The 25,679-nt window shown below is 36.4% G+C and overlaps 1 protein-coding gene across 3 annotated transcripts in view; it reads left to right on the top strand.

Annotated features, from left to right (window-relative positions):
- Positions 1-1,384: 1,384 nt before the first annotated feature.
- Positions 1,385-25,679, top strand: part of LOC135208664 (protein disabled-like) — a 196,794-nt gene continuing 172,499 nt past the window's right edge. Inside the window, exon 1 of one of the 3 annotated variants that reach the window (XM_064241092.1) lies at positions 1,385-1,756. In XM_064241092.1, coding sequence (XP_064097162.1) covers positions 1,549-1,756 — 208 coding nt within the window. In that variant the 5' untranslated portion in view covers positions 1,385-1,548. Of the gene's footprint in view, positions 1,757-2,044; positions 2,905-25,679 lie in introns of those variants that run through there. The other 2 variants (XM_064241088.1, XM_064241089.1) reach the window with 2 other exon arrangements.

Below are 25,679 nucleotides of genomic sequence, written 5' to 3'. Positions count from 1 at the left end.
TTATGAATGACTTTTTCGCCATTTGGCCACTTCCCATAAAGGTCACAGATATGCCTGTCCGAGTGATCACAAACTTCGTGATAAGGCAGGTGCCACTCAGTGACACCAGTGACACCCACTTCCGGTCATAGCGTTGTTAGTCCAGTCAGTGATGAGTTCGTTGGAGGAGGCTGGTACAGTAGGCTCTGATGTGATTTAGAAACGGGTTGAAACCCTTAGTAGAGTGTTTCATTGCGGTTACTAATGTTCCAGTGTTTTCTGAGTGCAGTTTTCCTGTTTTTGAAAAGGGAAATATTTGTGGTGTACATTCCCTGAGATATTTCAGATTGAACCCTTATGTAAAGTTTTTTTTTAAAAGAGGAAATATGGGATCGAAATATCCTGAGATATTTCAGATTGTGGACCCCTTATAAAGTGCTTGCCTATAAAAAGGGTTGTATTTTAAAGAGGAAATATCTGTGATTAAAATATCCTGAGATATTCCAGATTGAACCCTTTACAAAGTGCTTGCTTATATAAAGGATTATATTTTAAAGAGGAAATATCTGTGATTTAAATATCAGATTGGGGCCTTTATTAGTGCTTGCCTATAAAAAGGGTTGTTTTTGAAAGGAAATAAATATCTGTGATTTAAATATCCTGAGATATGTCAGATTGGAACCCTTATTAAGTGCTTGCATATAAAAAGGGTTGTATTTTAAAGAGGAAATATCTGTGGTTTAAATATCCTGAGATGTTTCAGATTGAACCCTTAAATGAAGAGCTTGCCTATATAAAGGGTTGTATTGAAAGAGGATATGTCTGTGATTTAAATTATCTGAAATATTTCAGATTGAACCCTTATATAAAGTGCTTGCCTATATAAAGGGTTGTATTGTAAGGAAGAAATATCTGTGATTTAAATATCCTGAGATATTCCAGATTGAACCCCTATAGTGCTTGCCTGTAGAAAGACCTCTCTCTTTGCTGCACTCCATCCATATAAGTATAGATGAAGGAGTTTACTTGTTTTTATGAAAAGTGAAGGAAATAGTATATCAAACGTCCTGAGATATTTCAGATTAAACCCTTAAATAGTGCTTTGCCTATAATGGTTATCATAAAAGTTATAAAGATATGAGTTATTGCGTCATGTGTGCAGTTGCCTTAGTGTTGCCATTCACTTCGAAAGGGATCAGTGTATTTCGTTCATATATTCATGTTATGATTATTAATATTTGTTGATAATAACCAGTAAGTGAAAAGTGCAGGTAACAAGGCTTTTTAATGCATTTAACGAAACTTATTATTTTTTTCTAAGTTATAGAATTTTTTTTTTTTAATATTCGACATCATTATTATTACTCTTGATATATAATATAACTGATATCCGCTTTCCGACGAAAGCAGCAACCAATATGTTCGCCCTACGGGGATCCGTTTGTGACTGATGCGTCCGCGGCGAACGCCGCCGGCGTGCTCGCGCGCCTCTTGTCTTGGGAACCAGCGTTCTTCGGGAGTTCTCCTGAAGGCAACAAGTCCCGCGCCGTATCCCGTCCTCGCTCCGTCATGTCCACGCCGGCGGGTTTCCCCCGGTGTCACGACGGCGACGATGACGAAGTGATGACCTACAGCGGTGGCGGGGAGATCAATGACAGCACCTCCACCATGGACCCACACTCTCCTCACCCTCCTCCTCTTCCTCCTCCTCTTCCTCCGCCACTAGACGACGCCTCCGTGGCTGCTGCTGCTGCGGGTTCTACCGACACCACCCATGGTAGGTGCCACCGAATAGGAAAGGGACTGGAAAGGGTCTCTCTCTCTCTCTCTCTCTCTCTCTCTCTCTCTCTCTCTCTCTCTCTCTTTCGCGGTGCTGCTGCTGCTGCTGCTGTGTGTGGGCCTCTCTCTCTCTCTCTCTCTCTCTCTCCTCTCTCTCTCTCTCTTCTCTCTTACCTCGCCTGCACTTCATACCAAGCGGCCGTTCGTCCCTCCCCCGTTCACGTCTCCCCTCTTCGCCGTCGTGGTCCTCGGTTTCTCGTCTCTTGGGGGCGTGGGGCGTGTCCCTACAGCAGCAGGAGCAGAAGCAGAAGCAGAAGCAGGAGGAACAACGGCACGGCGTGTGTCTGTGTGCGCGCGTGTCTGTCTGTCTCTTGTGTGTGTGTGTGCGCGTGTCTCTCTCTGCGTGTCCCCCGCACTCACTCACTCTCTCATGCTCTTCTTCTCTCTGCTGTCCCCCAGTCGCTCCTCCTTCTGTGCCTTAAGTCTCTTCCCTGACGAAGAAGAAGAAGAAGAAAAAGAGGAAGAGGAGTAGTCAAGAAGAGCAGCGACGACCCTCACCACCACCACCACCACCGTGAGGGCGTGTTTGATGTTGGCTGCTGCTGCTGGTGGTGGTGGAGATAGTGGTGTTGTTGTTGGGGATGTTGGTGGTGTTGGTGGTGTTGATGGTGACGACGACGACGATGGTGGTGTGCATATGGTGTTAGTGTAGTATTCCACGTTGTCCCGAGCTCCCTCCCATTGTGTGTGTGTGAGTGTGTGTGTGAGGAGCGACGGACGTCCTTCCCTGCCTGGACCGGAACAACAACTATAACAGTAACAAAAATAACAGTACTAACAATAACTATAACAGTAACTAACAATAACAACAGTTCGATTAAAGGAAGCACGGGCGGCGCCGACGACAATGGTCGTGTTCGGAAACCTGTGTTTGGGGGTGATCAACACTATATGTCGGGGACATAATGGTGTCCGGTGTATATGTCAAACTGGTGGAGGAGGAGGAGGAGGAGTTGGAGTTGGTGGAGGAGGCGTTGGCGTTGGCGGAGGCAACGTCGTCAGTGGCGGGGGCGGTGTTGGTGTTGGTAGTTGGAGTTGGTGTTGGTGTTGGCGTTGGTGTCGCTCTCCGGAAAGGCAACAACGATGGTACGTATTCTGGGTCAATAATTCAAGGGGTAGATAGATACACACAAAAACACGGCCTTTTATTTACAACCTTCCCCTCCTTTATCATAGGTTTCCTCCTAAGAAGTAATATTACATACACCTTTGTCCAACACACCCCCTTCTACCCTATCTCCAACGCCCTCTCCCTTTCCCCGCCCCCCGCACCACTCCTTTGTCGCTTATGTAATAATAGAGAACCTTTTCACAGTATTTGGTTCATATTTGGTTCGATCTTTTTGTGATGATGATGCTGCTGTGTCTTGGTTTTAGTGATTTTTTCCTTCATGGTTTTTTCTCATGCTTTTTTTTTCTTTTTGCCGTGGTTTTTGTCTTGATTTCTTGTTTTTTTTTTTGTCTACTTTGGTTTTTCTTTTTTTGGATAAGGCACCTAATTGCGTTTAATATATTTGCAAATGCTCTAAGTTACTGCCCCTAAAAAATATATATATATAATAGCATATTACATATATAAATAGTATATTATATATATATATATATATAATAGCATATACATATTATATATATATATATATATATATATATATATATATATATATATATGTGTGTGTGTGTGTGTGTGTGTTTGTGTGTATTGTTTTTTTGGATATGCATTCAGGTTGTTTTTGTCTAATTACTAATTAAAAGGGCATCTGATTGTTGCCATGGTAGTGAAATCGCATTACCCTTGCAAATTCTAGCAAAAGCATTTTGAATGTAGATGACTCAAATATAGAGGTCAATATGAGATGTAAAGATAGTTACCGCCGGCGCATTGCCACATCATCATTACCATTCTCTCTCTCTCTCTCTCTCTCTCTCTCATCTCTCTCATCTCTCTCTCCTCTCTCTCTCATATATTATTCGTAATTTTTTTATCTGAAAGATTTTTGTTATTTTGCATTGATGTTCTCTTAATTTTTTCCCTCTCGAGGTATTTTGTACATTTTTAGCTTTTTTATTTATTACTTGGAAAATCAGTTAATGATTCTCCCTTGATGATGGTACGTATGAGGCTAAAACCCTCATGCAAACGAGATGAAAGAATATTATCATTGTAAAATTTAACACGTCTCACCGTGTGCACTCTACTCAAATATGAGAGAGAGAGAGAGATGAGAGAGAGAGAGATGAGGAGATGAGAGAAGAGAGAGAGAGAGAGAGAGATAGAATCATGATTTTATCTACTAGACCTTTTTATAGAATAACATATATATATATATATATATATATATATATATACTATATAATATATATATATATATATATAGATGATATACACATATGTCTGTGTGTTTTATATATATGTGTGTATTTGGTCTTCGTTGGATTCAGGCATAATCGTTTAACCTTTGATGGCAAACACTTGACACCACACGGAGATAAAAGTGCTTAAGCAAACCTCAAAGATAGCCTGAAATCCATCCCAGCAAACATTAAGATAGAATTGTGGTATTTGAGATCTTAATTAAGGAACTAGGTAAAAAAAAAAAAAAAAAAGTCCCCCATGCCCGAATCCATTGCGAAGTTTTATTCATTTGTGAGGTAATCGAGTCTGAATGCGCTTGATTTGATTTCAAGCAGGCCTATTGCCGTGCTTTGATGACAAGGGCCGTTAAAATTCAAGCTGATTGATAGGACTGGGCTGGACTGAAGAAGTTCTAGTTTATGGAGATTTGTAAGTTGTTTACTTTTTTTAGGGAAATCTGAAGGAAAAAGGTGTATCGTTTTCCTATCATACTCCCACGTAGTCGAGGAAAATCTCAGAAGTTTGTAAATCTACATGAGTGTTTCCTTAACTTGAACGCAGTGGAAAGTTTTCCTGAGGGGAAATCCTAAGGAAAAAGGGAGTAACGTGTTCTTATCGTGTTCTTACGAAGTCTAGGAAAATCTCTTGAAATTTGTATTTCCACGTAAGTGTTTCCTGAAGTTCCAGTTAGTTGACAGTAGTAAGTTCCTTTTGTTTTCTTGTTGTGGGAAATCTGAAGGAAACGAGATTCTGGGAAATTTAGATTTTCAGGTAAATGTTTTGAAATGCAGTGATAGCGAACATGACTGTGGTTAGGCTGTAAACAGGAGGTGATGGAGGGACTGGGAATAAAATGAATGTTGATTGAGAAATCGGCGAGATAGTATTTTATGGAAACAAAAAGAAATAACGAAAGTCATATTCTTCACAAAACCAAAAATTTTGAATTCTGAAGGAAATCAGGGAGATTACTTTCTAAGGAATTAACAAAAACTGTATTATTTGTAAATGAAAATAAATGAAAAAGACCGCATTACAAGTAAATCAGGATGGTTGTAGTCTTAAGTAAATAAAAAAGACGCATGAATCAGAGATCGTATTCCAAAGAAGTGAGAAAGACTGCTCTCTGAAGGAAATCAGTAAGATAGCTTTTGAAGAAATGAAAAGTAGCAAATTTTGTTCGTTTATTCGAGCAGTTGCCCCAAGGGCCCTATTATACCTAGTGAACTTATTAATAGATCAACAGTTTTCCTGATAGCAGCTTTGGCTGGGTAAGTGTTATATCACCGGAAGCGCTGGAATGTGAAGACTGGAAAACTTTTAATAATAATGGTGAAAAATCCACATTGATGTAAGTTGAATGTGTAATTATATGTATATATGTATGTGTAAATATATATATATATATATATAGTATATATATATAATTATACCTATATATACACATATATATCTATATATTATACATTATATCTAGATATAGTTATATATAATATATAATTATTATATATATATACATAATATATTATATATATATATATATATATATGTGTGTGTATATATATATATATATATATATATATATATATATATATATATATATATATATATATATATATATTATATCTATACACACACACACACACACACACATACTGCTCAACGAGACCGTTCGAGAACCTGCCCGATTCTCCAAATCAAATAATAATAATAATAATAATAATAATAATAATAATAATAATAATAATGATGATGATGATCGTTCGCCCGCCAGCTGCATAGCCAAACTTCACATCCTTGCACCGTCTTCCATTCAAGAACGCCGTAGTTATGGCAGTTATCCGAGTCGCTGAACGTGTGATAGCAGTGGTTAAGTGTACAGGCAAAGCTATATTATTAAGTAGGTACAGCCCTTGCGTCCCCCGTACCTCGAGACCGTATTGATCTGAAATACTCAGGTAGCCTGTGAGGACTTGCGTGCTGTAAGAATGTCTTTGCAGGTGCAAAGGGTGTAATGGTCATCGTATATTGTTAGGCTTGGTGTTGTGTTCGTTTTGTTCTTGTTATGCTTAGGGAGCACCGAGCATATGTGACGATAATCAGGGAAGTTAGTGGAATGGTCGTAGGTGATATATATATATATATATATATATATATATATATATATATATATATATATATATATTTTTTCACCTACGACATATATATATATATATTATTATATATATATATTATATATATATATATATATATATATATAATATATATATATAATATGAGTATGTGGGGTTGATTTTCCGTAAGGGTGCACTTAGGCATATTCAGCCATTGAAATATTATTTCTTATTTAGAAATTGCATAATCTGGCATATTATATATATATATATATATATATATATATATATATATATATATAGTATATATAATGCAAGACTATGCAGATAAATAAATCAGAAATATTTTAACACTACCTGGCGTTAAACAATGACTTTCCTGACCTGTGGTGTTGCAGCAGTTGCAAATTGCGTAATAAAAGAGACTAAGTAGGCAGAGGAACCCCCCAAAAAATGTAAATAAATATAGAACGCAAAGAAAAAAAGTAAATTTATACCCATTCTTTTTAACCAATTCTCTTAATGTCAAAGAAATATTCTTTAAAAGTAAATTTCCAGTTTGTTAAATTAATGTCTGTTTTGTGTGTTAAATAATATATGCATTGCCCTATTTTAGTGCTATGCATTAAAAAAATACTCATAGTAGCGTCAGTCTTGTAATAGAGAAACAAACCCACAGTTATGTATGGGTACAAATGTATTTTTTTTAAAATTCTAAACTAATAGCTTTCGAGAATCTGTTCGATGGAGAAGGAGAATCGAACAGATTCCAGAAACGCAAACACACTTGTTTGGATTTATTTTTAAATATATTTGTACCCATACATAACTATCTCCCCATTAGTGCCTCTTACTGTGAGTATAAATTTTAATAACTTAACTTGCATAGATTTGCTATTCTATCGTTGGAAATTCATTTTGTTGTTGAAACCGTCAGTAATTCGCTCTTGTTTTAATGACGTGTTTTGATGCCTCGTGATTCATATTCCGGAAAAACATAACGAGGAAAATTGTGCCACCTTCGTAAACATATACTACGTACGTCTCTCTTTTAAGTTCCATTAGCGTGTTTGGCAATCCCCCCACTTTTTTTTTTAAATTTTTTCTATTAGGCCAAATTTTTCCCCGGAACAATGTAAATTATTCTGAATATATTCCAGCATGGACCAGTGGCCGAAATTAGTGAATCATACCGCTGCGGTGTAGTCGTCATCAGCACGAGTTTTTGATGGGCGAATGTTTTTGTCAATTTTTGTTTAATTATTCGTAGAATTGGTACGTTGCTAGGCGTTTTATTTTTTATTTTATTTTTTATTTTTTTTTTAACTTTTTGGTCCTTTTTTTTTCTCGTGGGTTTTGTTCTGCGTTATAATTGAAGCGCTTGCGAAATGGATGTATACCAACATTCAGAGTTGTGGAAGTTATTAACGAGAAAGTATCTTGATACGTACATTGTATTAATTATATACTATATATATATATATATATATATATATATATATATATATATATATATATATATATATATATACACACACAAGGTTATTGACCTATTGGTATATATTTCACGTACCTATCAATCATATTTGATGGAGGAGTGCGCATATATATATATATATATATATATATATATATATATATATATATATATATATATATAGATAGATAGATAGATAGATATATAGATAGATAAAATGTATATGATATATATATATATATTAATATATATATATATATGTGTGTGTATATGTATATTCCAGTGGTTAGATTAGATTCCCAACTAATGCATACCGATCTAGGCTTAGTTCGTTAAAGCCTATACTGTCTTTGTCGACCTAAATAGTGAAATGTTTAGTCAAGAGGCGTTATTCAACTGAGGTGGGTAGTAGCCAGGTTAGAGAAAGTATGAGACCTAACAGTCATATTTTAGGGAGACTGGTGAGACCTCTTCACTTCACGGTTTCTTGGTGTTGTTGGAATTGAGATTTTCACGACCAGCCGTGATTCATAAATAGAGATCAAGTGAAACTTAATCTCGCCCAAATCCAGGTATGCGGGGTCGGTTCTCTCCACTTGATGTTGGGATTTCTTCTTTTGATATTTATTTAGTATATTTAAGTTTTAGCCTTGGAAAGCGTATTAAAAAAAAAGTGAAGAAATTGAATACTTAGCAGGTTATTGTGGCTGTTGCAATCATGTATTTATGTGGTTTAACTGACCAGAATCTCTCTCTCTCTCTCTCTCTCTCTCTCTCTCTCGTCTCTCTCTCTCTATTATTATTATATATATATATACAAATATAATATATATATATCCTATGATATATATATATATATATTATATATATATTCATATGTATACCTACCTATATATGATATATATATATATATATATATATATTAATCCATATATATATATATACTATATATATATATGTATTGGTATGTGAATGTGTTGTTCCAGGAAAAAGCTGTTGAAAATGTTAGCGTGTACCCTCTGCTTTTATGGCTCTGAGGACATGGAATTGCTTCCTGGCGCTCTGTTCACTCCTTGTCCTATTCTTGGAATTTGGAATAATACCAAACTCTTGTCTGCGGGTCCTTTGAGACAGAGGATTTGCTTAAAGTATTGTGGGCATTGAGTCTTCCCGGTGTAGAATATGAGGTCGTATTGTACGTAACGTTAATGGGTAATTGCCTTGGGTATGAGAAGTCGTTGCACATCAGTTGCCAGGTAGTAAGTGGCTGGGGGAATCCTCGTAGGGTGTGAGAATCCTCGTAGGATGGGTGAATCCTCGTTGGGTGGGTGAATACTCGTTGGATGGGAGATTCCTCGTAGGATGGGCGAATCGTTTTAGGATTGGTGATTCCTGGTATAAAGGGTCAATTATCTTAGGGTTGGTGAATCCTAATTGGATGGGTGAATCCTCGTAGGATGGGAAAATCCTTGTGGGATGGGAGGATCCTTCGTAGGATATGAACTCTCGTAGGGTTTGTGAATTCTACTTGGATGGGAGATTTATCGTAGGATGGGAGAATCCTAGTTTGATGGGAGAATACTCGTAGGATGGTGGAGAATCCGCGTACTCAGGATGAGAGAATCCTCGTAGGGTGGGAAGGATTAAGGTCATTACGAATCACTTTCCAGTTACCGAATTCTGTGGCGCCTTACAAGCCCTGGAATGAATGGCCGGGGGACGACATGAATGGCCGGGGGACCACATGCTTGCAGAGGCACATCGGTTGAATTTTCGTGCTTGCGTGCTTTCCGGCCGTCCATGATTCAGTGGCCTTTGGAAATACTGGAACTGCTGCCGTGCTAGGTACGTATGGCGAGGTGACATGCACGGTTTAACCTGTGGTGGCTTGCGTGCGTTCGTCACGTGACGATTTATGGAGGTGCCGTGTATTCTGTCGCATTGAGTGCTTCCTGTAGTCGCTTGTTTTTAGTTTTTAAAATTTTTTTATATTGTGTTGGGTCAGTCCAATCCAGTTGTCTTTTAAATTCAATGTTTGTCTTGTATCTGTTTTAATGGGATGTGCATATTCATTGTTGTCTTTTTTATTGTTTATTTTATTTATGTATTATTTTTTGGGGGTCAATCCAATCGCCTTTTAAATTTAACTTTTTGTATTCTAGCTTATTTTTTTTTATGTATAGTCAGTTTTATAGTCCTTCATCTGGTTTATTTTTAAAATAGCAATCTTTTTATCAGTCATCTCTTTTTATCCAGAATTTGGTATCATTATGCTTCCACGTTTGTCTATTTGCATTAATCACTTATTCATTCGCCTTGTGTTTTTCTTAAAATTTTAAAACAGCACTAATAATTTCATTGCCTTTCATTTTAGTAATACATGTGCCTTTTCTTGTTAATTATCCTAATGTTTTCCTTTTTATTTGATAATATAGTACTGATAATTTCTCAAAGCAGTTCATTGTATAAATACACTGGACAAGCATTTCATGCAAGCTTTTCTTTAGTGAAAAGCTTGCAACTATTTACGATACCACAGATAGTCTGCCTGCTACTAAATAGTTGATGGGTTTGAGGTGGATTGTGATGTCACGGTAATGACAGAGTCACTTAAGCAATGAAAGGAATCGTTGGAATGACTGTTAATTGATTGGTCTGAAATCCGGACTTCCGCCACTGACTGATGAATGCTGCTTGCTGGTAGTGAATTAAGACCGAATACGGTAGCAGGATTGGACGTCCAATGAATGTTAAGTGCGTCGTGTAGCAATCATTGTTGGTCTTCATAATCTTTCTTTGGAAATGTGTCATGGTTGGACATCTTGACATTCCTTCGCAGAAATTTCTCTTGAAAAAAGGAAAATGATATGTAATTTTTGGTACAGGTTACTGTAGTGATTTAATCTCCTTGGGCAATTTAGGGGCAGGTTACAGTAGTGATTTAATCTTCTTTGGCCATACCAGTCATTTGGATTGTAACCAAAGAACGAATTATTCGAGGCGAACTTTTCTTTCTTAAGTTATTTTGATAGTGAGGAATTCTCCGAAACCTCAAGATGTTTTCATTTTGTCATAGTACTGGTTGCTTTAAACCCTGAATTAGAAAGATAAGTGGCATTCCAATACCAGTGTTGATTGTTTTTGTTGTTTTTTTAATAGTAAGGCGTTATTACATAGGATTCACTGCTACAGGGAAATTTTAACGTAGCAATGCATGAACTGGGAAACCTATTTGCTACTGATAGTTTTAAATTAGTTTTAAATCAACTAGATGGTTATCATTATGCATATTTACTATCATACAAGTACATGATTTTTTTTTTTTTTTACCGTAAACATTTCCTGCGGTTAAGTAGTTAGCCTACTCTCAGTTCCTTCAGTTATGTCTATATACAGTACTTGATATTTAGTATAATGTGTGATTATTACATAAGGAAATTCAGTGCTACTCTCCTCTTTTCTCTCTTGCTTTACAGATTTATTTTCGTGGTTCCGTCTCTTATTTCGTTTTCCTTTGTTTCTTGGTATCGAAATTCGAAATCATTCAGCTTCATATGAAAGTTTCTCTCTCTCTCTCTCTCATTTCATTTTAATGCCTTCGAAATATATATTGTAATGTATATATGCAAAATATGCAATAGATACTGGTAACATTGTTAAGATGAAACTCCCCTGTTGAAGATGCAATAGAATGTTTTAATTCGAGTCTTACTCTCGTTCATCGTACACTGCTAATCTTAAAGCTGGAGGAGGAGGAGGAGGAGGAGATGAATCTGACATTTACTTCTCGCTTCATTGCCCTATTTTTCTGTTTTTATTTATTTTATTTCATTTCAGGCTTTCATGTCCTTCACTTCCTGTTCAGACGCTCTTTCGCTCCCACTCCCCCTTCCCCTTCCCCCCATTCACATGTGTGTGAATCATCACACACCTTCTCTCTTCTTCTCTTCTCTCTCTCTCTCTCTCTCTCTCTCTCTCTCTCTCGTTGCTGCGTTTTGAGGCCAGTTCGCAGGAGAGTTTCAATTTCAGCATCATCCCCATCGCGGTATTCAAGATGGTTTTGATGCTGGAGAGAGTGCTGTGTTGCTCTTTAAAGCTGAGCTTGTGTCGTATCCCTTGCCCTGATATCTGGTATATAGTTTTCCCCCTTTTGAAGGGCAAAAGTCCCATACTCTAACCTTACTTGACACTTTCATTGTCTAAGCAGTTGCCTGTCTTAATCACTAATGCCCACATTGAGCCTTTTTCAAGACGTTGAATGTCCAAATATTTGCCTTTTTAGTGATTAATGCTCATATTTTGCATTCTCAGGCATTAACCCTTTTTTTACCGATCATTGTTGCTGTAATGCTTTTAATTGCGCACTGTTATCTATAGTTTTGCCTTCTGAAAGACAAAAGTCCCATGCTTGAACCTTTTTGAGGCGTTAAATATCTACATAGTTGCCTTTTTAATCACTAATGCCCATACTTTGCATTGTAAGGCATTAATGCCCATATCTTTACCTATCATTCATTACTTAGTGCCCCTACTTGTGCACTGAGTCTCTAGTTTTCCGTTTTTAAAGGGCAAAAGTCCCATACTTTAGCCTTGTATGAGACGTTAAATGCCTTAATATTTGCTTTTCTACGTCCCTATAATCCCAATGCCCATACTTTGCATTTGAAGGAACCCATATTTTTACCTATCCTTATTGCTGTAATGCCCATAAATTGTGCACTAATATCTATAGTTTGGCCTTTTGAAGGTTAAAAGTCCCATACAATAGCTTTTTTTAAGACGTTAAATGTCCAAATAGTCCCGTAGGGGGGTAGTGCCGTCAGTGGATCTCATACGGTGCACTGTAGGCATTACGTAAGGTTCTTTGCAACGTGCCTGTGGCACGTAGTTGCAACCACTTTCATTCCTTTTACTGTACCTCCTTTCATATTCTCTTTCTTCATCTTACTTTCCTCCCTCTCCTAACACTTGATTCATAGTGCAACTGTGAGGTTTTCTTCCTGTTATACCTTTCAAACCTTCTACTGTCAATTTCCATTTTAGCGCTGAATAACCTCATAGGTCCCAGTGCTTGGCCTTTGGCCTAAATTTTATATTCAACTCGACTCAAATGTCGACTTGAAGGTTTAAGGCATTAAAGACCTTGTTTTTACTTATTATTGCTGTAATGCCCTTAATTGTGCATTCTACGCCTTTAGTGCCCTTAATCTTCTAATTTTAAGCTACCCTTATGCCCCTGCTTGCCTATTTATGGGTATTGATGCCCATTCATTTGCCCTTATTAAGTCAAGTGAATTTCCTTTTGGAAACAAAGGGCAAGGAAGTCTTGAAGGTCTCTGTGGAGGCAGTATTGATTTTAATTACTTTTGCTATTGCAGCGTGAAGATGATTGGCAGATAGCCTTTCAAAAAGTAGGGTAGAGAAGGCATTTGTCGTGTCGTTGACCGTAGTCGTTGCGACGCCGGATTTGAAGGGGTCTCTGTGGAGGTAGTATTGATTTTAATTGCTTTTGCTATAGCAGCATGAAGATGATTGGTAGATAGCCTTTCAAAAAGTAGGGTAGAGAAGGCATTGTCTGTGTCGTTGACCGTTGTAGTTGCGACGCCGGATTTCACGGGTTCGATCGATGATTCATTGATCAGAGCTGAAATGTCTGAATGGGTCAATAGCTATGTTTATACAGAGCTTGCCGTGTTAAGTCAGCGCGAGTGTAGCGTAACATTACTACTAATGCACAAAAGCCCTTTCGCTCTACCTTTAGCGAAGCCGAATCAATATTACAGCGCTAGAATGTAGGCCTAATGGACAACCATTGCCAGCACCACCGGCTTTGCCGATGACGTCAGAGAAAGGGTGGGTTTGGGGGGGGGTCGGGGTCGGTGACGTCATCTGAGTGAATCATTCCGGAGGCGTGTAATCTCCCTCACGCTCTCATTTGCGTCGTGGCCCTACGGACGCTGCTGTTCCTGCTCCTGCTCCTGCTGTTTCTGCTACTTATACTGCTGCTGCTGCTGTGCTCCTCCCCCTCCCCGCCCCCGTCGCTTAGCGAAAGGGGTGTAATCAGGGGCCAATTACTTAGGAATTCCCTAACCTGGAAGAAGATGTATTGGTGGGACTTCCCAGTAGCTATGATGTCATGTTCAAGGATTGACATATGACACACACTCTCTCTCTCTCTCTCTCTCTCTCTCTCTAATATATATATATATATATATATATATATATATATATATATATATATATATATATATATATATTATTATGTATGTATAAATATAAATATACATACATACATACATACATACAATACATACATACATACATATAATTATGTATACATATTTATATATACATACTTGCATCTATATATATATATTTATATATATACTTTATTTATTAAAAGGAACATATTATTTTTAAGTATTCCAGACTCCATTAGAAGGTTACCGTTCGCTGTATACCATAGGCCGTCCTTATTCATGGTGTTCCATGAAGAGTTAAGCCTTTCAGTTAATTTGCAGATTTTTAATGGTTAAATATTAATGAAATGTCATACAGGTTGCAATCAGACTCTTATTCGAATTTCGTTTTATTCATGGTGTTCCTATTGTTTTATTTCGTCATTTGTTAGTTAGAATAATTTTTGTTTTATTTGGTTTTTGAATATGGAAAGTTATTGACCTGATTTGAAATGCACTGGAAAATCGTATATATATTTGTTCCTATTGTTTTATTTTGCCTTTTCAGCGCAAATTGGTGATGGCATTGTGAATGTTATATGAAAAAAGTATTTTGTTTTATTTGCTTTGTAAATATGGAAACTTATTGACCTAATTTTAAGTGTCATTTTTAGTGTACTAATCTAGACAAAGTGTGGGTGAGAATTCATTGCAATTTTAATCGTATCCCATTAATAAATTCTTACCATGTCGTCCCGTTAGGATTCTAGAAACTAATAACCTTCAAATTTCGTAGGTCTCTTTACTTTTACTGTTATTGATAAATATTTGCAATCGAGTGGTCTCTCTCCCCGCTGTATGACGCATTTTGTGAACAGAGAGTATGTAAATAGTAAAAATAAAGATGAACAGTACAATAAATACAATGAACACAAATTTGAAATGAGGAAAATGAGTGAATTTATGCCTTTATTAGATTGCGAGCATCTACTGCAGTGGCCAGTCTCTCACATCATAAACTAATTATATTTGCATTTGTAATTATTTATATTTTGCGTATTAAGGTCGAGAGAATTCTTACAGACACCATTAGATTAAGCAGAGACATTCATATTTATAATTGGCTATGCTTCTGATGCTTAGTGCATGTACAATACTTCCATGAAAAATTATAATGATAATAATTATAATATAATAATAATGATTTGGTTAAACACGATAGTATGGAAACAAGCGCTCATTATAATGGGCTGAATAAAATCATTTCCGGTGTAGTTGATTTTGTTTTTCCTTGTTTCTTTCTGGACACTATTGTTGTTGTGGTTGTTATTGTTATTTCGGCTGTCAGTCAATGTTGTTGTTGCATGCATTCATTTGCATATACGTGATGATATGAGTTGATTGTAAATGTACAATATTACAATATTATTCTTAAGTAAATTAATTTTTTGCACGCTTGTCCCAATATATCCTTTCTGTGGCGAGCAGAATGACTCGGCTATTTTTCGTAATATTCTGTGACGAATGAGAGAGAGAGAGAGAGAGAGAGAGAGAGAGAGAGAGAGAGAGAGAGAGAGAGACTGACGTTGCGGAAGTGTGTGTGTTCTATTGAATAGCCTTTTGTGACTACCGAGGTTGGGCGAACATTGGTATTTCCATTTTTTATTTATTACAAATTTTTTTTCCTGTGTTCGTGATGTACACTGGTGAGTTCTTTGGGTCAATGAATGGTATTTTCATGTGGGTTGTAACGTGGCAGATTCATTTCAGGTCATGTAATCTCTACATGGAGTTGTATGATGATAAATGGTATTGTATTAATATTGAAGAGTTTCAAAGATCTTCAAGTTTTTCTCGCCCTTCGATGATGGATTTATTTTGCGGGTCGAAACTCTGACGAAATTCTCGGCGTTTATCAGACGTTTCCGGAATGTTTGGTTCAGCTTCAGTGCGTTTGCTTTTGAAGACATTTTAGAAATTAAATATCAACAGAATTCTCTGTATATTTCACTTTTTTCTCTTGAACTGAGTAAATTAGTTCGGTACATTTGTGTCTAAAGACAATTTTTTGAACCCTCTCTCTCTCTCTCTCTCTCTCTCCTCTCTCTCTCTCTCTCTCTCTCTCTCTCTCTCTCTCTCTGTTTGGAACTGAGTGGAATTGGCTTCTAAATGGTGGAAAAAATCCTGAAATAATGTTCTATTACTCATTTGATTCTTTGCAAGAAGAGTTTAAACATAAACAAACTTGTAATCAGATAAATGTATATGTAAATGCTAAGAGTATAATGCTTTAGTGCTGGGTTTTGAGGTGCGGTCATTACTTGCAATGTATGGTTTAGTTGGTCTACAGTGTATTGTCTTTTATTCCTTTCTGTAGCTATGTGTTATTGAAGGCATTCCCTTCCAACTTTGTAGCTCTGTGCTGTTGAAGACATTTCATTTTTTAACTTCGTTAGAGTTGGAAAGTATTCACTCTAGTTTTTTGCTCCACGTGGTAAAGTAAGTTGTAAAACCCTTTGGCTTATTTGTTTATGATAGAAGTTGGTCATTATAAGTGTGTCAGCGCAAAACATCTATTATATTTTTGTGACGCCAGTTGTAATAGCCACAAATCAATCGGTTTGTTATGTTTTCTTCTCAGTTATTCCTCTCTTTCTCCTCTTCTTCCCCAACCACCCACCCCTGCCGCTTCTCTGCTCCTGTCTCTATCTCCTCCTCCTCCTCCTCCTCCTCCTCCTCCTCCCCCAGGGACGCAAGACACTCCCTACCATAATTTCTAATTAAGATTAGCATTGAACCAGACCTATGCGTTCATTACCTTTAATGAAGGGAAATGAGCCTCGGACTTTTCTCTCGCCTCTCTCTCTCTTCTTCGCGCATTCCGATCTATTATTATTATTATTATTATTATTATTATTATTATTATTATTATATTATTATTATGTAGATGCCTTAACAAGCTTCATGAACGTATTCGTCGGTAGTATCTTGAGGTGATTGCTAAGATGGGAGGAGGCCCCTGTAGAGGGGTAGCGCTGTCAGTGCGCCTCATGCAGTGCACTGTGGGCATTCCTTTAGGTTCTTCGCTGGGCCCCACGACTCCTAGCTGCAACCCCTTTCATTCCTTTTACTGTACCTCCTTTAGTATTCTCTTCTTTCTTACTTTTCACCCTCTCCTAACGTTTGATTTCCATAGCATAACTGACCTTTCAGCTTTTTTTTTCTTTTCAACGCTGAAAGACCTCATAGGTCCCAGCGCTTGGCCTTTGGCCTAAATTCTGTATAGTACTATTTTATTCTAAGATGGGAGGTAGTTTGATTAGGCTTACGCGGGTGTAGAGTTTGTTATTGCTCTCTCTCTCTCTCTCTCTCTCTCTCTCTCTCTCTCTCTCTCTCTCTCTCTCTCTCTCTCTCATACGCACAAGTCTTTTTGTGGTCACACTATATTCTCTTCTAGTTTCTTTCAAACGCATTCATTATACCGATATACCAAATAACCGTGATTGTTCTTATCAGAAGAAAATATATGACCAGAGAGAGAGAGAGAGAGAGAGAGAGAGAGAGAGAGAGAGAGAGAGAGAGAGAGAGAGCATCAGCACTATTCTCTAAATGTAATGTTATAAATTAAGAAATATAATGTCATTAACTAAAGAAAAACCTTTTAAAAATGTTCATATAAACTGAAGAATGTAATTTCATGGACTAAGGAAATACCTTTTTAAAAATGTTCATATAAATTGAGGAATGGTAATTCATTGGGCAAAGGAAATGCTCTTTTGAAGATGAAAATGTAGAAAATCCTCTCTTGTTGATGACGAGTCTCATATGCGCATAGTTTTCATCGTGGAATTCTGAGAATCTTGTATATATTTGATAGCTTTCCCCGATGGTGTGCGTAGCATGACGTGGCGGAGATGAGTGGGCGCATTTGCGCGTGCGCAACGGTGTTCTGTTATGATTTAGCAGGGGGCGAGATTAAATACCGATGTTTAGCAACTGTTTGTTCAGCTTGAAGGCGAGCCTGAATATTCCGTAGGGTCAAGAGGTAGCTTGCCAGGGAATTTGCAGTTTTGAAGTAAGTGTTTAAAGGGCAATGATGGCAAAATGATAAAAAGAAAATTACGTTTATATTTAGTCATAGAAAGCTGTTGGTGATTTGGTAATAATTGTGTGAATTGCAAGGGTGCCTAAGATGGTGTGGATGAAGTAAAGTTCTGATAGCAAATATATGTGTCCGTCAAGGTGGGAATGTGAGCAATTGAGAGAGAACTTGTAGCAAGCAAGTCACATTGATATATATAATATATATATATATATATATATATATATATATATATATATATATATATATATATAATACGTAGGATATATACACCTAATATACAAATACATACACATACATGCATACATAGTTTGAATTGGCTACTATTTGGATATATAAACCCCATGAGAAGCAATTAGAAAAATGAACCATATATTTTTAATTGATACTCCAGTCCTGACCAGTGAAATAGGGCGGAGGAAATCCAGCCAATGAAGACAGATGAATTAAAGCATTTTAACGATATTTTCCTTTGTTCGCTCTGTTTTGAGTTGAGGGCAAGCTATCAATCACTTTGTTGTGAGTTCAGTCAAGCTGTCAATTCAAGATCTTTTCAAGCGAAACAAATTCGAGATTTGGAGCAGTTTTCACGTACTTTTTCGAGACGTGGAGCCTCCTTGTATTATTTATTTATTAGAATTAAAATGTAAAAAATAATGTACTTGTTAAACAGTACAGGAAAATGGCTTCTAATGAAATATAGCGTATTTGTTTTAATTTTCGTTGGTGAAACAAGGCTCTATTTGAACGAAGATTGTAAGACGTTTTAATTTACGTTAAAAGTTTGGAATATAATATTTACAACTTATGCGAGAGGGGACAATCTTGCACACGTTCCGAGTAAGGTGGAGGTTGGATCACGCCTTGTAGAATGTGGTCTCGTTGATGTGCTGATTAGGTATTCATGGCAGTGCAAGTTGTAGTTCCAAAGGTTTAGCGGCATTAACTTTGAATTTCTTGATGTAAATATTCGTGAAACCTGTGACGTATTGTTTCATCCACCTCACGAATTATGATTCGGTGTGAATTTTAAGTACCATAAAATTTCTTATATACTATTATAATATTTTTTAGTAGAAAATAAGAAATTATATTAGAGGTAAGTGTACGTTACAGAAAATGTGTATATTAGTTGATTATTGCATAGTATATGGAACGAATCGATATCGAGTTATATGTATTTTTTTAAATGATAAGTTTACGTATGAAATTATACCTAATGCCATAGCAGTAGTTACAAATAGTCGGGCGGGTCAACACTGAGCCTTCATTGAAGTTTGATTTTTTTTTCTTTTTTTCTCATCCAGGATTGTTGATTTCAAGTATAATTGAGGTCAGTTTTTTTTTTACTGCAGGGTGGAGGGGAACTATCGTGTGTTTGGTCAGGGTTGCTGCTTCCTCCTCCTCCTCCTCCTCCTCCTCCTCCTCCTCCTGGTTAACATCACCACCTATTCTTTTTCTTCATTTCTGTTTCCTAACACTCTTGTGACTCCTTTTCAGATCTATGTTTCAGCATTTTTTTATTTTTTATTTTTGTTGCAGAGTCATTTAAGTCATTAATAATAGTCTTATGGCATGTTGAACTGAATGTGTATTTCTTGAATGGTTTCAGCCTTTGAAATACACACACACATATTTCAACTTATTTATTTATTTTATTTATTTATTTATTTATGTTTTTGCGAGGCAGTCCCGCGCTGCTTTCCGAGCAAGAGCCCGTGCTGGCGCAAGGCTATTGAATACATATACGTCAGTAACGATAACTTTAACCTCCTCTCACTATTATTTGTTTCCGTCAGTCACCATCTTCCTCCATCTTGAAGCGTTCGTGTTGCCAGGTACGAAAGCCATCACTCAAAAAAAAAAAAGTAGAGGGAAAAGAAAAAAGAAAATGGAAAAAAAGGATAGTTGAAACAAATAAGAGAAAAAGGGAAAAATAAAGAAGGCAAAAAGAAAAAAAAAATAATCGAAAGAGGAAATAGGAAAAAGTAAAAAAAAAAAGGGGAAGGTAAAATTATGTTGCCGAACACTCCCCCCCCCCCCCCCCAAAAAAAAAAAAAAAAAAAAAAAAAAGCTCCTGGAATGTATTTTTGCAGGCTGTAATTACCATTGCGGGAACTTTGGTGTATCGTCCTTTATGGGGTTTCTTTTATTGCTCGTATTCGCTCGACTGCTCTTATTTAATTAATTATTTGTTGTCATTTTAAATGGATGCGCGGTAATTTTTATTTTATGGTGGTTGATTGGAATTTGATCATCTGTTTTATTTTTATGAATATTGATTATATATTTTTGGTGTTATGTATGTATATATATATATATATATATATATATATATATATATATGTGTGTAGTATATATATTATATAATGTGTCTAATATATGTATATAATGTATGTATAGATAGATAGATAAAATATATATATATATATTATATATATAATTGATATATTGATATTTTACTTACATTTTTTCTTATTCATTTGTTATTTTGTCTTGTCTGTTTTTAATAATAACACCTACTCGTATTGTGTTTCCTGTTACTTTCTGTTACCTCTTGTGATTGAACACCACAATTTTCTTTGGAGGCTTGAATTTCAAGTGGATGGTCCTTGTGTGCGCTTGTTCCATATGAACAGGGGTTATCTTCTGAATAATAACAATGATAATAATAATACTAATAATAATATGGTTGCTGCGACAGCACTATTAATCTGGTAGAGAGAAAAGACTACAAGATTAATAGTGCTGTAGTAGCAACCATTTTTAACAAAACTTGCCTACGAGAGGGTCTCCTTCCGAAATATACTAATAATAATAATAATAATGATAATAATATCTTGGAAGAAGACCCCCTTTTTTAATATTCTGCTTAAAAAGAATGTCTGTATAACGAATTAGTTTTACTAGCAAACATATGTATACAGAAATTTTATATGAAAATTCGTAGAGTAACTAAGTCTACGGGCATAACCCAGCCTCGTTTCATGGTCAGAACCAGCTCTGTTTCAGGGAATCCCTTCTCACCCCACCCCCTTCGGAGGTGGGGGTGTGAAGGTAGGATGAAACCTCATTATAAACCATCTTAGGTGTCCCCACTATAACCCTGCCAAGTTTCATGCCCATCGGACCAGCCGTTTGGCCGTGATTGAATGACAGACGGACGGACAGACAGACATTACACCCATTATAGTAAGATTATAGTAAGGTATGACAACTTTTCTATTCTTATTAATCACTGAGCCAGAAAAGCGATTAGTAGGAATAAAAAAGTTGCCATTCTTTTCAACAGAATATTCTTAATAATAAATTTATCAGTTTGCGTATCAGAGACAAGAAACTCATAAGGTGATCGTCACGTGACTCATTTTGTCCTTGTTGATACAGCCGATTGGGTCCTGAGTCAACAGAGTAAAACCTCGGTGGAGATTTAAAAGTTTTTGTTGGTTTTTTCCTCTTGTCTGGTTTTAAGTTGAGCTCTCTCTCTCTCTCTCTCTCTCTCTCTCTCTCTCTCTCTCTCTCTCTCTCTCTCTCTCTCTCTCTCAGCATTGCCAAAATGTAAAAAATGTAAGTTCTGCAGTGTAGTAATAACAGGTATTTTCAGGTGGAAGAAGGATATTATTATTATTATTATTATTATTATTATTTTTTTTTTTTTTTTTTTTTTTTTTTTTTTTTGCTCTATCACAGTCCTTCAATTCGACTGGGTGGTATTTATAGTGTGGGATTCCGGGTTGCATCCTGCCTCCTTAGGAGTCCATCACTTTTCTTACTATGTGTGCCGTTTCTAGGATCACACTCTTCTGCATGAGGCCCGGAGCTACTTCAGCCTCTAGTTTTTCCAGATTCCTTTTCAGGGATCTTGGGATCGTGCCTAGTGCTCCTATGATTATGGGTACGATTTCCACTGGCATATCCCATATCCTTCTTATTTCTATTTTCAGATCTTGATACTTATCCATTTTTTCCCTCTCTTTCTCTTCAACTCTGGTGTCCCAATGGTATTGCGACATCAATGAGTGATACTTTCTTCTTGACTTTGTCAATCAACGTCACGTCTGGTCTGTTTTGCACGTATCACCCTATCCGTTTCTGATACCATAGTCCCAGAGGATCTTTGCCTGATCGTTTTCTATCACTCCCTCAGGTTGGTGCTCGTACCACTTATTACTGCAAGGTAGTCTGATGTTTCTTGCACAGGCTCCAGTGGAGGGCTTTTGCCACTGAATCATGCCTCTTTTTGTACTGGGTTCTGTGCAAGTGCCGGGCATTCACTTGCTATGTGGTTTATGGTTTCATTTTTCGTATTGCACTTCCTACATATGGGAGAGATGTTATTTCCGTCTATCATACTTTTAACATATCTGGTTCTTAGGGCCTGATCTTGTGCCGCTGTTATCATTCCTTCAGTTTCCTTCTTTAGCTCTCCCCTCTGTAGCCATGCCAATTGTCATCGCTGGCTAGTTCTTTAGTCTGTCTCATGTATTGTCCGTGCATTGGTTTGTTGTGCCAGTCCTCTGTTCTTTCTGTCTTTCTCCTGTCTCTGTATATTTCTGGGTCTTCATCTACTTTTATTAGTCCTTCTTTTCCCATGCACTCTTTAGCCACTCGTCTTCACTGGTTTTCAGATATTGCCCCAGTGCTCTGTTTTCGATGTTGACGCAGTCCTCTATACTTATAGTCCTCTCCCTCCTTCCTTTCGTGTTATATAGTCTGTCCGTATTTGCTCTTGGGTGTAGTGCTTTGTGTATTGTCATTGTTTCCTGGTTTTCTGATCTATGCTGCGGAGTTCTGCCTTTCGTCCATCCCACTATTCCTGCGCTGTATCTGATTACTGGCACTGCCCATGTGTTTATGGCTTTTATCATATTTCCGGCGTTGAGTTTTGACTTGAGTATCGCCTTGAGTCTCTGCATATATTCTTTCCTGATCGTGTCTTCATCTCTTGGTGTTTTATATCTCCTCCTTCCATTATTCCAGGTATTTGTATCCTGTCTCATCTATGTGTTTGATGTTGCTCCCATCTGGTAGCTTTATCCCTTCAGTTCTCGTTACTTTGCCTTTTGTATGTTGACTAAGGCGCTATTTTTCTATTCCAAACTCCATCCTGATGTCTCCAGATACAATCCTTACAGTCTGGATTAGGGTATCTATTTCCTTGATGCTCTTACCATACAGCTTGATGTCGTGCATGAACATCAGATGGTTGATTTTGTTGCCTCTTTTCTTGAGTTGGTACCCGGCATCCATCTTCTGTAGTACTTTTGTCATGGGAATCATGGCTACTACGAAAGAGTAGTGGGGACAGTGAGTCGCCCTGGAAGATCCCTCTCCTGATATTAACCTCTGCTAGTCTTTTTTTCCAGAGCTTGTAAGTATTGTATTCCAGTTGCGCATTGTATTTTTGAGGAAGCTGATGGTATTTTGTTTTTTCCTCTGCCCCATATATTTTCAGGCATTCTATTAGCCATGTGTGTGGTATCATGTCGAAGGCTTTCTTATAGTCTATCCATGCCATGCTTAGGTTGGTTTTTCCTTCTCCTACTGTTCTTCATTACCATTTTGTCTATCAGGAGCTGGTCTTTTGTGCCCCTACACTTATTATATATATTATTATTATTATTATTATCAACATGACTACTGATTATTAAACATGTCGTCAAAACCTCTTATCATCTTTAAATTTTGATCTTTTTTTTAGAGATAGAATAGGTATAAAAGTAATACAGTAATGAAGGACCGCGCTCATATAACATTAAAAAAAAGGGGGGTGGGGGTTGGCTGGGTGGGGGGTGGGTGGGGTCTAAGTATTGTCCCTAAGTTTGGATCCACGAGGGAAACTTTGCACATTTCGCCTGAAATGTGTGTCCTGGTAATCTGTTTGTGCGATTTATAGCTCAGTTTTCTGAACTCCCCTTTTTTTATAAAGGTTACATAGGTTTATTTTTTAGGTTACGTGAACATTTTTTTTTACCCCCCCCTTTTTTTTTTTTAAAAAAGGTTAGGTAGGTTTTGTATGCGACTCAAATTGTTTTTTTTTAAAGTAACGTGTTTTTTAAGTGACGTTGAATTGCATTTGTTTCGTTTTTTGTTTTTTGTTTGTTTAGGTACGTAGTTTGGTATTTTGTCAGTTTTTTGTAGGTTGCGTAGATTTTTTCTCTTTTTTTTTACCTTTATTTCGTTTGTATAGATGTTTTAGTTTACATAGTTTGGTTTTGTTACTTTTTTTAGGTTGCGTACATTCCTTTTTTTTTGTTTATGCAGATTGGCTTTTTTACGTTTGGTGTTTTTAGTTTAAGTAGATTGGCTTTTTTAGGTTACCTTTTTTAAGGTTATGTAGATTGTTTTGTCATGGATAGGTATTGTATGTTATGTAGATTAGTTTTGTAAGGTAATGTGTTTTTGTCTAAGGTTACGTAGTTAAGCTTTTTTCGTTGCATATTTTTTAAGGCTACGTTGATTGGCTTTTTCATATTTTTTCTAGGTAACGTAGATCCCCACATTATTTAGGCAACATTGATTTGCTTATTTTTTTAAGTAACGTAGTTTGGCTTGTTATTTTGAGGTAACCTTGATATTTTGAGGTAACCTTGATTTTGTGTGTGTGTGTGTGTAGTAACTTATTTTTTTTTCTTGTAAGGTCTCGTTGGTATTTTTTAGGCTTCGTAGACTGGTTTATTTATTGCTTTTCTGAAGAAAAGGGTAAAAACAATTCTTGATTGCAGTTATTTTCTGATTAAAGAATAACTGGTGAGTCCAAGTGTAGATTCTTCACACCGTTTCAGAGATATCTGTTTTTGTATGTTTTATTATGAAAAGAGGCTTGAAGAAAAGAAAATAATTTTTTTTGCATTTGCTTTCTGATTAAAGAATAAAAGTTAAAACCAAGAATGAAGTCTTACAAAGTTTCACATCAATTTCATACACAGCCTGTTTTGCATTATTTATGAAACCTAATCTTTTTTTTTTTTCAATAGTTAGAAAGGCATTGAATTCAGTCGCTTTTTATTGCGTTTTTCCTGTAAGACGATTTATGCATTTATTCAGCAGCAGCTGCCTTTTATTGGCAAAGTCGATGGCGACCTGGAATCTGATATTTATTTTTAAGTCATGCCTTAAAAATCTTCTGGCTTTATACATTTTTACATTTTCATACATATATGAAAGCTATAATTCTCAGATTTATCATTGTCAATAATGTGGTTGGTATTAGTGTTTTCAGCAATTGAATGGTTTAGCAGTCCACGAAATTGGTATTCTTTGAATGCTGAAGTTTGTTCAAGCGCGCTTGCACGGAGATGAGAGGGTTTTTTTCTGTTATTTTTGTTCACGTCCTTTTTATTCTTAGTGCATATGCTTTAGATTTTTAGCACTATTTTCCCACTAGATAGTAGCACTATATTATATATATATATATTATATATATATATATATATTATATATATATCATATGTATATTATGTATATATATATATATATATATATATATATATATATATATATATATATTTTGTAAATATAATTTAGTTTATTTTACTTCTATTTAGGCAGAGCGTGCGACTGTTCACAATTCACTGTTGACAGCATGTCGAGTTTGTCTTTAGATAATAGTTTTCACTAACTGTTCCACTATATA

The sequence above is a fragment of the Macrobrachium nipponense genome, chromosome 35, assembly GCF_015104395.2.
Source record: "Macrobrachium nipponense isolate FS-2020 chromosome 35, ASM1510439v2, whole genome shotgun sequence".
Classification (NCBI taxonomy): domain Eukaryota; kingdom Metazoa; phylum Arthropoda; class Malacostraca; order Decapoda; family Palaemonidae; genus Macrobrachium; species Macrobrachium nipponense.
Note: the sequence above shows the minus strand (reverse complement) of the source record. Positions and strands in the feature narration are given on the sequence as shown.